Source organism: Sinocyclocheilus anshuiensis, unplaced genomic scaffold (genome assembly GCF_001515605.1).
Source record: "Sinocyclocheilus anshuiensis isolate Anshui unplaced genomic scaffold, SAMN03320099.WGS_v1.1 scaffold88, whole genome shotgun sequence".
Classification (NCBI taxonomy): Eukaryota; Metazoa; Chordata; class Actinopteri; order Cypriniformes; family Cyprinidae; genus Sinocyclocheilus; species Sinocyclocheilus anshuiensis.
This window is the reverse complement of record NW_015555728.1, coordinates 1534074-1546634: the sequence shown is the minus strand read 5'-3', so window position 1 is coordinate 1546634 and position 12561 is coordinate 1534074. Positions and strand designations below refer to the sequence as shown.

At 38.5% G+C, this 12561-nt stretch overlaps 2 protein-coding genes and 1 long non-coding RNA gene across 9 annotated transcripts in view; 1 reads left to right on the top strand and 2 right to left on the bottom strand.

The window, feature by feature from the left end:
- LOC107672729 (microprocessor complex subunit DGCR8-like) overlaps positions 1-8602 on the top strand; it is a 13811-nt gene extending 5209 nt beyond the window's left edge. For 6 of the 7 annotated variants that reach the window (XM_016466034.1, XM_016466031.1, XM_016466036.1 and 3 more), the window contains 12 exons: positions 409-551; positions 681-1014; positions 1106-1303; positions 1386-1487; positions 1902-2000; positions 2126-2208; positions 2305-2405; positions 2543-2649; positions 2735-2862; positions 2975-3088; positions 4765-4895; positions 8322-8602. In XM_016466034.1, the coding sequence (XP_016321520.1) occupies positions 409-551; positions 681-1014; positions 1106-1303; positions 1386-1487; positions 1902-2000; positions 2126-2208; positions 2305-2405; positions 2543-2649; positions 2735-2862; positions 2975-3088; positions 4765-4848 (1493 nt within the window). In that variant the 3' untranslated portion in view covers positions 4849-4895; positions 8322-8602. Of the gene's footprint in view, positions 1-408; positions 552-680; positions 1015-1105; positions 1304-1385; positions 1488-1901; positions 2001-2125; positions 2209-2304; positions 2406-2542; positions 2650-2734; positions 2863-2974; positions 3089-4764; positions 4896-8321 lie in introns of those variants that run through there. The other variant, XM_016466037.1, reaches the window with a different exon arrangement.
- The window catches only part of LOC107672732 (uncharacterized), a 17848-nt gene continuing 11426 nt past the window's right edge, over positions 6140-12561 (bottom strand). The window contains exon 3 of the long non-coding RNA XR_001632339.1: positions 6140-6631. This is a non-coding gene — a long non-coding RNA (uncharacterized LOC107672732). The remainder of the gene's footprint in view (positions 6632-12561) is intronic.
- Positions 6378-12561, bottom strand: part of LOC107672731 (tRNA (uracil-5-)-methyltransferase homolog A-like) — a 6437-nt gene continuing 253 nt past the window's right edge. Inside the window, exons 2-12 of the mRNA XM_016466038.1 lie at positions 11521-12149; positions 9613-9721; positions 9361-9542; positions 9047-9161; positions 8815-8924; positions 8622-8733; positions 8337-8459; positions 8172-8247; positions 7971-8087; positions 7783-7879; positions 6378-7449 (exon numbers count right to left, since the gene is read on the bottom strand). Coding sequence (XP_016321524.1) covers positions 7302-7449; positions 7783-7879; positions 7971-8087; positions 8172-8247; positions 8337-8459; positions 8622-8733; positions 8815-8924; positions 9047-9161; positions 9361-9542; positions 9613-9721; positions 11521-12149 — 1818 coding nt within the window. The 3' untranslated portion in view covers positions 6378-7301. The remainder of the gene's footprint in view (positions 7450-7782; positions 7880-7970; positions 8088-8171; positions 8248-8336; positions 8460-8621; positions 8734-8814; positions 8925-9046; positions 9162-9360; positions 9543-9612; positions 9722-11520; positions 12150-12561) is intronic.

The window sequence follows — 12561 nt, the reverse complement described above, 5'->3', positions numbered from 1 at the left end:
CCCCCCCCCCCCCATGATGCTTTATTGAATAGAAAGTTTAAAAGATCCAGAATTTATTTGAAATAGAACTCTTGTAACAATGTGAAAGTCTTAACTGTCATTTTTGATGAATTGAATGTGTCTTTGATGAATATGTGATCATTTCTGACTTTTGAACAGTAGTGTATATTCTGTATCAGACTAAGTAATTTGTGGATGTTTTTATTATGCTTTATTTTTGGTGTCATGAGAATGTTTTTTTTTAATTTCAGGTTTTCTAATTTTACTTTTTTTTTTACTTTTTCATTTTAGTTTAATAAAACGAATTCAAACCATTTAAAATCCTACATAGGATTGGAGGTGACTAGCTTTTTTTTAGGTATTATTATTATTATTACTATTGATTTGAATTATTTTTATTATTTTAAGGTCGCGGGCGTCCACCAACTGAGCCGTTACCCGATGGGTGGATCATGACATTCCATAACTCTGGCATTCCAGTCTACCTCCACCGGGAAACCAGAGTTGTAACATGGTCTAGACCTTACTTCCTTGGAACAGGAAGCATTAGGGTAATTGGTTTGACTCTAAGATATAATACTTTTTATGATATTTGTCTTATTGTATCATTTCTGCTTAAAAGTTGAATGCTTTGCGTTCTCATGCACCTCATCCCTGTGTTCTACTCATTTCCCCCCTAGAAACATGACCCACCAACCAGTAGCATTCCCTGCTTGCACTATAAGAAAATGAAGGATCAAGAAGAAAGGGAAAGGAATGGAGAGGTGACTCCAACTGCAGAGGTGTCGCCAGTGAAATCTGGGGATGAGGGCATCACATTGGAGAGAGCCGACGAGCCTGACTCTACTGCCACAGAAGAGCCGACAGGCAGACCAACATCAGAAGATCCAGAGCTTGACCTCATGAAGCCAGGAAGATCTTCAGAGGGGAAGGACAGCCAAGCCAATGATACTGCACAGGGAGCGCTGGGCCAGGTCAAAGCCAAGGTGGAGGTCTGCAAAGATGAGTCTGTTGGTAAGAGGCTGAGGTTTCACTCTCTCTTGTGCATAACTGTTTAAAATCCACATGGTTTTTAAACCCTCTCTTCTTGTGACTTGTATCCCAGACATTGAGGAGTTTAGAAGCTACTTAGAGAAGTGCTTTGATTTTGAGCAAGTGATGGTGAAGAAGTTTCGCACATGGGCTGAGCGCAGACAGTTCAACCGGGACATGAAGAGGAAGCAGGCCGAGTCTGAGAGGCCCATCCTACCAGCCAATCAGAAGCTCATCACACTCTCTGTACAAGACGCCCCAACAAAGAAAGGTACTTGTCTGAGTCATTACACTAATGAATTTAGTACACAACATGTGGTGTTTTAACCAGACCGACTGCATTTATATTTCAGAGTTTGTCATCAACCCCAACGGGAAGTCAGAAGTGTGCATTTTACACGAGTATATGCAAAGAGTACTCAAAGTGCGACCAGTTTACAACTTTTTTGAATGTGGTAAGTAGCATAAAGCGTAAGACTAAAATTATAATTGCGAAAAAGTTTGAAGCTGTGAAAAAATAGCCAATAATAAGCATGTTGAATTATTTGTGTGCCAAGTCTGCATATCTGCAGTAGCATTTACAGTTATGCTATTGAGCTCGCTTGGTGGAAAAATGGGTTGCGATTTTTATCTTTGTACTTAAAATGTGTTGTAATGCTGTTGTGAAAGCAGTAAACCACTTAAGGCCATGCTGAACAGTTTGGTTAATGACATTTTGGGCTTGATGTAACTAACAGCTCTCTCTAACCATGATAAAATGTGCATTAATATATGGCCTGTTGTGGCGCAATGATTTTACTTTGTATATGCGTTTGGTTGCTTTTTATATATAGATATCTTAATATAAGGGTTTTTTTTTTTTGGCCTAGAAAACCCAAGTGAACCCTTCGGAGCCTCAGTCATTATAGACTGTGTTACATATGGCACAGGAACAGCAAGTAGTAAAAAACTCGCCAAGAATAAAGCTGGTACCTTTTCCCTCATATCTTCATCTGATTCTGTAACATTAGCAAGAATTTTATGAATGGATTACTGCAATTATTTATTTTACTGAAGAATATAAGTATTTATACTGTCATCCTCTTTGTGACAGCTCGAGCAACACTGGAGATCCTCATTCCTGACTTTGTGAAGCAGACGTCTGAGGAGAAGCCCATAGAGGGAGATGAACTGGAGGTACTGCTCTTCTGAGTAAAATGACTGATATTATCTTTAGTCAGTTTCGTTCTTTGTGGTGTTTATGGATGTTTATTTTCTTTTCCAATCCCACAGTATTTTAATCATATCAATATTGAAGATTCAAGAGTGTATGAGCTGACCAACAAAGCAGGTTTACTCTCACCATATCAGATCCTTCATGAGTGCCTTAAGAGGTATGTTATGATATAGGTTGTGTCATTTGATTACACCGACAATTCAATATTACCGGAAACACATCTGTTAATACAACCATGAGTCCTGAATCATGCCTGATTGAAAAGCAGCTGAAGATCTGTTGTCTGTTCCATAGAAACCATGGCATGGGTGACACCAGCATCAAGTTTGAAGTGATTCCAGGAAAGAACCAAAAGAGTGAATATGTCATGACATGTGGGAAGCACACTGTACGGGGCTGGTGTGAGTATTTGTGCTTGAGAGGTTTCATTTAGAGAGCTAGAATCACAAACAACATAACAAATGCTATTGCTCTTGATTACTGCAGGTAAAAATAAGAGGGTTGGAAAGCAGCTGGCTTCACAGAAGATTCTTCAAATGCTTCATCCTCACGTCAAGAACTGGGGCTCACTGCTGCGCATTTACGGCAGAGAAAGCAACAAGATTGTTAAGAAGGTCAACACTGTTATTTGTCAAAAACACTCTGCATTTTAAGATATTAAATATGAGGGGAATATTTTGTGTGGTTGAGAAAAGTTGTAATGTTGTATTCTTGCGTCGTCTTCAGGAGAACTCTGACAAGAGCGTGATTGAGCTTCAGCAGTATGCCAAAAAGAACAAGCCAAATCTTCACATCCTCAACAACCTACGAGAAGAGATGATGAAGCTGGCTCGAGAAAGGGTACAGCTACAAATTTATGACCTCTTCCAGCCAAATCTTGTACTTCAGATAAATAGAGTTGGATGAAGATAAAATACCAGGGTGGCCGTGGGTCCTTAAAGTCTTAAAATGTCTTAAATTCAGATTCAGTAGGTCTTAAATATTTTTGATCACATTACCACAAAAATTTCTCCAGTCTAACGGACCCAGTGAATGTCCATCAAGAGTACTTTTTCCCCCGCTGTAGTTACCGCGTCATCAGAGAGAGAATTGCGCTTACAGAATACAGTCGAACACCAGCTCGCTGACCAGCCTCCGAACTACTTTAAATGGGTTAATGCAAGTTTACTGAAAAATGGCTTGAGAATTGTACTTGCCCGACAGGACTAATAGCCTGATTAAAACTTAAGTGACAAAATATAATCACGCATCAAAACGCGCAAATGATTCTTCTGATTTTATTACATTCAGCTTAAACAGAGATTGATAATTGATCATGTATTTCTATTAACAATGTCGCGCTGTTGAGGCTCGTGCTGCCTGTCTCTGTGAGAGACTTTCATGGACAAATCAAATCAAATGAGCGTACGGCACACATAAAGAAACTCACAGAACAAACATACTGAGGTAAAAATTCAAAATGTTTAGTTTATTTATAGCATGATATAGTCAAGTAACATGCCATGACAAGGGATCTATTTTGCTGAATATTTTCATGATTGCAAATGTTACATTGATTTTAGTTCAACAAACAAGTAGTAAAGTATATGAAGTTACTTACATTTTTAGACACAATTGACTGTTTTGTTCTAGTTCACCAACGAAAATAGTTCCAAATAAAGATCAGAACAGAATTATTGCGCACATTCTCCAAGCCACACCTGGCATTTTTGTTACTGAATGATTCAGAGGTTTGAAGGAATCGGTTGAATGAATAAGTGACTTACCGCCACCTACTGGCGGTTTAGTCTCATGCTTAAAAGTATGCATTTTTCCCCAACATTTCTTATTTGTATGTTCAATTTTATTTACAACATTAATCCCATAACATTATTTATTGCTGTTGTAATTTTGTAATTATTTAATTTGATTGGTAACAGCCCTGTAGTGTATTAAATTTCTTGATCAATTGTAAGAATTTGACTTGAAAGATGATGCATACATTTAATAAGGTAAAAAAAAAATATTGGCCTTTATAAAGATAAACGACATCCTGTGGTAAATATTAAAAACATGCAGATTTAAGTATGTAAAAGCTGACAGAAAACTGATGAAAATATTGCTTGAGAATAAATTGTTTACACCACCAAAAATCTCGGTGATGCGACACTTGTTCTGTGGGAATATTTTGTATGGGATATTGTCTGCTGATATGAAAAGTTAACTGTATATCGTAATAACAAATAGAATTTGACAGCGATGATACTTTGTTTTCTTTTTACATTTAAACGTGTTAAATATTACATATACGTATGTAATATGATGTGCATTTCCATCACAGGCTTGGTCTTAAATTTCACATAAGGTGGTATTAAAAAGGTCTTAAGTCTTGTTCATATCTGTAGACACCCTGAATACATGTTTGGATGAGCTGATGCCTTCCAGTCAATCAAAATAAATAAAAAGTAAATTGACAGCTAAAAAGCTTTTTAAACCTTTCTAGTGCATACTCATTTGTGTTTTTATATTGGTTTCAGGAGGAGGCAAGAAAGAAGCCGAAGATGACTGTAATGGAGTCGGCTCAACCTGGCAGTGAACCTCTGTGTACTGTTGACGTCTAGCAAACCCTCGTTCAGCATGTTGTGATGGCAGATAGCACTGACCAATGGTAATAGTTCTATAACAAAAGGTCATCCTACCATTACTGACTTATGCATTACTTTGGAGTGCAAAATGGCAATACTAGTTACATTTTTATTATCAGATTTATGAGCTCTATTCCCAATCCAATTATTGCCCATAATGTATGGGTTACATTTGCTGTAACAGTCATATACATGCACTAAGGGAAGGTAAAATAAGCATTAAATACCTCCAGATGCACTTCTGCTCCGGAAAGTGCACAAATATAATGACGGCTGTTGACAATAATATGCCTATATTAAGGTAAATCGTACAAATTATGTATGTTAAATAGGGGTGTAACGGTACACAAATATGACGGTTCGGTAAAGCGGCTCTCCAATGTGTTTATACAGCGATGTGTCATGCCACATCAAAGACTGTCAAAACGCCATTTATTATTTGAATTTCCGGAGAAAAAAATAAAAACGTATTCGTTCGGTACACATGCGTACCGAACCGAAAGACCCGTACCGAAACGGTTCGGTACGAATACGTGTACCGTTACACCCCTAATGTTAAATATTACAGAAACTTTTAAGTTTGTGGCTTTTAGATGTTAATAAAAATGTTGCTTTTTCCCTTCTTAAACCGCAAATTAATTTCATATTTACTGTGGAACTACAGATTGCACATGACAGACTATCTCCGTACTCATAACTGATGCGCTTGTCATTTTACAAGGATTTGTTCCTTTGTCAGCTTCTGTGGCATGCACAGTGCACGTGATCTTTTATCTGGGAAATTGGGTTCATAATGGCTTAAAGTGTGTGGGCTTTCTTCAGTGGCCATGTCTAGTTCTTATTGGCATGTGAAGCATTTAAATGTTGTATTTCTAAAGCATTTCATGTGCACACTTCCCTTCCAACTGCTGTTAAGAAATGCACTAATGTTGGAACTATTTGCTTGTGTGAAATGAACAACCTTTGTGTTTTTGTTTTAAATAAGGAGTGAAGCATACCAATGCTTATCTTGACCAGTTGCTTCAGAAAGCACTGCAGAGAAAGCACAAGTGTTTGAGGTCCTATAGTTAGTTGAGGAACAAGACATCAGGGAGATGGGATGCTAGTATGTGCTACTTTAGTTATCTTTTTTGTTGTTGTTACATTTCATATAATCTATCTCTTGCATTAGAGACTGGTTGGCAGTCTTCAGTAGAAAAAAAATGGTATATGTGATGGTACCTTGTTTCAAAAGGGAAACGCCTCACTTGAGTCTGCATTAGTAATGCTATACGTTACGTATTTGCTGTGGAGTCATGCTGGCTTTCTTGCATTTGATATTTTAGAAAAAGAATGCCTTCAACGCATGTGCTTTTGTTGTTTGTCTTAAATTCTTCAGTATGGTTTTGTGGTCATTTGCTGCAGTGCGTGATTGTGTGCTCATTTTATTCAGCTCTTATGTTGGTGTATTAAATAGTTTGAATCATATTCATTATTTCACAAGGCAGCCTACCTAAAAACAAAGGCGGTAACTCCGTACCTCGAAGAAAATCAGATCATGTCATTATATTCAATAGCTCGAAGAACAGTGTGAACCAAAGCTTTAAGTCTTATGCATTATGGAATATTGCTGCATAGCTATTCATTAACTATATATAAACCTATATACAGTACATGCAACAAAATATTAAAGAATGCAATAACTGCTGGATTAAAATATGGTCCCCGTTTAAAGAAAACCACCACTTCCCCTGAAACTGTCAGGGGAGAAAAAAATATTCTAGCCTTAAGATATTACAGGAAGGTCAAAGTCTGTTTAACACTGAGTTGGGGGGGGGGGGTCAGGTTTTCTTGGGACAGCGACTAAAAACTGCAGTGCACTGTCACTGAATCTAGTATTTTAGTTTGTGTGCTTCTGAATGTTAACTGCGTTTGTGAAGGCACTTTCCTGTTTTCCATGAGCACAAGGCTGCTGCTGCCATACTAAGAGTGCTTCGAGAATATGCTTTCCCAATAAATGTCTGGAGTGTATGACTTGTCCTGTCAGTCTTGCTAAGTGTGTATTAGTTGTCTGAAGAAATGCGTGCTTTTTAATCGCTATCATTGAAGGGATAATGTTAGATGATTTAGCTGCAAGTAATGCTGCCTATTAAAATGCAACACGATCGCTGATACGCAGTGATTTGTTTATACAAATAAATTGATGACCAGAAACCGATAACTTGTGCTGTTTTTACTGGGTTGTTTTAATGCAAACAAAAGAGGGGAAAAAAGCCTATATAAAAAATAAACATGGTAATGGTTTGAGCACTTTAATCAAGCACTTGAAATCTGAAGTGAACATTTGAAATTTTCCCATAAGCACTACCATCAAAGCATTTTAATGGGAGCAAAACAGCCACCCTGGCATGGTAGATGGTAAAGATAACGGAGCGTCAGGTCTCTGTGGTCTAAATGTCAGTGTTAGAGCTGTAGGCCACTCTTTCAAACAGCAGGATGGTTTCACAGTGCATGGTCTGGGGGAAGAGGTCAACAGCCATAGCTCTCACTGGACGAAAGGGGGCTCCTCGCACACGGTTAGAAGGAGCTCTGCAGAGACTTCAAGACAAACATAAGTTTTAGAATAACTGATTCAAATGGAGTAGGGTCTGATGCGCCTGCAGCTCTAGGTAATAAAGTTAAATGGGAATATTATATTTTCAGAGGAAAGTCAACATTGTGCAAGGAGAACAAGTTTGTCTTTTATCAAAATATAATAAGCCTCTGATCTCCCTTTTGGGTAATGTCACAAATCCCTCTCATGTTTCAACCTTTTCAGTCAAACCACTTCCATTCTGACATGTAATGCCCATCAAAATGCTATCAATTCACAATAGATTGATGTCCCTATCCTGAATGTGATGTAAAATACATAGAAAATAATGAACTTACTCAATAAAATTGTTCATAGCTGCTTTGGCATTGCAGGCGACGTAGACGAGTCTCTTAAGATGCTCTGCTCTTCTGATTGCTAGAATAACTTTGGAATCTAGTAAAAGTGAGAATATTTGGGCAGAGAACGTAAAAACACCATGTCTGCAAGGTAAAGGTTCAAGATACTATGAGAGTACTGTACATACGTAGCCCTGCTCTTGGGGGGTCAATGATTGCCGTGACGCTGGGAGATACGACAGCATTTAGAATAGTGGGGAACACGTCTTCAGCCTTTCCACAGTGGAATTCCACATTGGTCAAGCCTGAAAATATACATTTGAAATCGGAGTAGATCATGGGAGATGAAGAGAGAAAAACTGGACAGTGATAATGTCACTCTGGCCTACCATTCACTTCAGCGTTAGCCTTAGCATCTTCCACTGCCTCCTGGCACAACTCTATGCCAATCACCTTTTTCACTCTCTGTTAACACAAGTTTTTTTTTTTTTAGAAGGCTAACTGTTGCTCTGTTCACTCATATTTTTGTTTATTTTTAGAAGCAAACGCCGCACCTTTGCCAGTGAGATGCCGATGGTTCCTGTTCCACAGCACACATCCAGCACAGTGCTGTCCTGGTCCAGCTGAGCCCATTCACCCACAGCAGAGTACAGAACCTCAGCAGCAGGGGTGTTTGTCTGGAAGTATCAAAAATCATAATATACATTTTTATAGCACTAATGCAGGACATTTAAGCTTAAAATATTAAAGTATTAATGTCATGCATGATGCCTTTTAACTATCATAGTGTTAATTCTCAGGAAACGATATGATGACAGTCAAATGGTCAGGAGGTATACCTGAAAAAATGAGTGTGGAGAGATACGGAATTTTAGTCCGAGAAGCTCTTCATGAATCCATTCTTCTCCAGTCACATGTTCACACGGCAGGTCCTCTGTACCTGCTGATGTCCTGGGTTGATGCAAATTAATAAATGAGTGTAAAGTCATCTAAAATCTAACTTCATCTCATTTGAATTTTTGAGGGTCTTACCTTTGTCCCATTCTCACAAAGTACAAAGAAGTGATGCCACTTTCTTTTCCTTCGGTAAAATACTGATGCAGGTTTCGTTTCAGTTCCTCAATTTCTTCTTCTTGGAGTTTCTAGGTTGTTTAAAAACGTAATATTTCAAACAGCAGTCACAATAGTTCCACAGTTTGTAAAATACATAACCAACATCTAAAGTGGACACACAAATAACCACTGAATAAATCTCTTTTATTACCTGTGGATTGAAGAAAACAATGGCCATGGTTTGCTTTATCCTGCTTGTTCGTACTGTTAGCTGCCGCCAATGACCCTCATAAGTCTCTGGACTGTATACTGCATACGGGGTTGTCCTATTTAGAATATCAACACACATAACACTTCGAAATAGAAATAAATACATACACAATGGCTGATGGGTAATGCAAACTTATATTTTGCCCCTGGAATAAAAAAAAAAACGTTCAAAACACATTCCACTTCATAAATATGGCTGGATTTGGATGCATATTAGGTATAATCGGCAGTAAATAAAAGAAAATATTCATTCACCTGATGAACTGCTGGAATCCCTGCACAACCCTCTTGGCCTCTGAAGACACATGGGTGGTTTCTGATGGACTCACTACTGCACAGGATCCTCCTTTATACTTACCCAAACGAAAGCCCACAGTCTTATCCTCTCCATCTGCTCCCACTCCAATCACAAACTCACACTTATTCCTGTACTCTGTCTGTAAGCACAGGACACATCACACTTAATCTTATTTCTGTATGTGAGCAGTGAGCACATAGATGATTTACCTGCACAGGTGATGGTCGTATGGCCTCGAGTGGGCAGCATATTTTGTTGTATTTCTCTTTTTGAACAAACAGCCAGGGAAGCATGGCTTTGTTGTTGTTGCCAATTTCTCTGAGAACAGAACAAATATCAAGGAGGCGAGTTATATTGAAGGAAACTACTGTTTACTGACCAACTCTTGTTACACTACCAGAAGCTCATGTATGAACTACAGTGGGTATAGAAAAGAAAAATAATCAAATTTTGTTGCTTTGCAGCCTGAAATGAAGACGGACACAGTTTTTGTTTTATTCAGCTGTATTTACTCAGTGCAACTTATAACATCCAAGTGAAAGATATAACACCAACAATCACTGTGTTGGAAAAAGGATCACCCCCTCCTAAAAATGACTTGTATAATAAATCAGGTGTAGCTAATCACCTTCTCAATGGCACACAAAGCCATTTGACTTTCAACTGTGATCAGCTTTGGTCATTTTGATTAGCTCGGCATGAAAAGAGCTTTCCTGGAGCATTTCAGTCCTTGGTAGTGCAAAACAAAGCAAACAATAAACTATGGGTGGCAAGACACTGTCAAAAGATCTCTGGGATAAAGTTGTGGACAGGCACAAGTCAGGAGATGGATACAAAAAAAAATTCAAAGGCTTTATCAATGCCTAGAAGCACAGTGAAGTCTATTATTAAGAAGTGGAAGGTATTTGGTAGAACACAGCCTCTCCCTGGATCAGGACGTCGCTCCAAACTGGATGAAAGAGCCAGGAGGAAACTGGTCAGAGGGGCGACCAAGAGGCCTACAGCAACTCTGAAGCAGTCGCGGGAATTTATGACAAAGAGTGGTCATTGTGTGCGTGTGACAACAATATCAAATTCTCCACAAATGTAGCTTGTATGGGAGGGTTGCAAGAATAAAGCCACTCCTCAAGAAAGGCCACATGCCTTGTGAGTCAGTCTGAGCTTTGCCAAAACACACCTTGGAGATTCTGAGGCAGAAGAGACTAAAATGTAATTATTTAGCCTCAACACCATATGATATGTCTGGCAGAAATTCAATACAGCTCACCATCTAAATAACAGCATTCCTACAGTAAAGCATGGAGCTCACCATCTAAATATCAGCATTCCTACAGTAAAGCATGGAGGTGGTAATGTCCTGTTAAGGGGGAGTTTCTCTGCAGCAGGGACTGGGGCACTTGTCAGGATAGAAGGAGAAATGGATGGGGCAAAATACTGTCAAATTCTTGCAATCTGCTGCCCAAAGTTGTCAAAAGGAAGAGGGTTTACCTTCCAACATGACAATGACCCAAAGCTCACAGCAAATCTGAGCCCACAATGGTTGAAGGAGAAAAAGGTGAATGTCCTTGCATGGCCTGTCAGGGCCAGACTTAAACCCCATTGAAAATATTAATCTGTGGAACGACTCGAAGACTGCAGTCCACAAATAGTCACTATCAAATTTAACTGAACTTCAGCAGTTCTGCAAAGAAGAGTGGGCAAATATTGCAAAGTCTAGATGTGCAAAGTTAGTGGAGACATATCCCAATGGACTAAAGGCTGTAATTAAAGCAAAAGGTGGTTCAACAAAATACTGACACAAGGGGGTGATCCTTTTTCCAACTAAGTGATTCTGTTTTTTTTTATTTTAATTTTTTCTGACATGTTAGTGTTATATCTTTCACTTGAATGTTATAAGTTGCACTGAGTAAATATAGCTGGATAAAACAAAAATTGTGTCCGTCTTCATTTCAGGCTGCAAAGCAACAAAATGTGATTATTTTAAAGGGGGGTGATTCTTTTCTATACCCACTGTATATGGTTGACAATGTCACATAATTGATCTATTTTTGCTATTTAACACGGAAATATGCAAGCCATTGATGTATATGCATGCCACCAGACCCATCAGAAAATACCTGGTCAGTTTCTGGAGAACACCTTCAACTTCTTTCTCTTTCCTTTTCAGCTGTTCTTCATAAGGTACGTTCCACAAGGGTGTCACAGCATTGGCAATCTGGATATTGAGAGGCTCTTCTTCATTCTCCTCTACCTCCTGGCTACCCGCAGCACGTTTTGTACCAGGCTGTCCACCTTCCGCTTCCTCCTCTAGTTTCCTCTTCTTGAGGATGGGATCAGCTTTGGGCTTGGCTAGCCGTACACTCAGCACTTTACTCTTCCATTGCATGCCGTGCACTGCCTTCATGGCCTTGTCCCTTTCCTCCTGGTTCTTAAAAGTGACAAAGGCAAACATCTGTTTGCTAAACAGCTTGATTTTGTGAGGATTGATCCCATGCTTGTTGAGAAACTTCTTCAGGTCATTAAAACCAATGTACTTGGGCAAGTTTTGAATCTCAACTTTAAAGATCTCTGAGGTGAAGAGATCTTCTTTGATGTAACGATACACACCACCTGCTGCACCCTCTCCTTCTGCTGCTGGCTGATTCTCTTGGTTTTTCTCTTCTATTAGGTCATCTGGTTCCTTCTCTGTGCTGGATAATGAACCAGCTGGATCAGTCTTGTCAGCAGCAACATCTGTCATTTTGCTCTGCATTAAAGGTCAAAGGAACATATTATTAAACTTAAAAATATTTTTCCATTTTGTATTCTGTTAGGTGATCTTAATTTTCAATCAGTTAAATCAGTTTCAGCAGCGTTCTGCAATGTTCCATACTGTAATTTATTTAAAACTATTACAAAAAAAATCTAAATTCATCTACAATCATTATAGATTTATGACCTCATATTAACTGAGAGATTACATGAACTATTTGTACTTTAATAATTAATTTCTCACACAGCAGGACCATTAAAAAACAAATGGAATAGTGACCAGTTACAGCATCTAAGATCACTAATACATATGCATGTACATTTACGTTAAAAAAGTGAATTGACATGTTTATATGTCAACTAATGGACAGTACAACGCTCAAAAAAAAAAAAAAAAAATTTTTTAT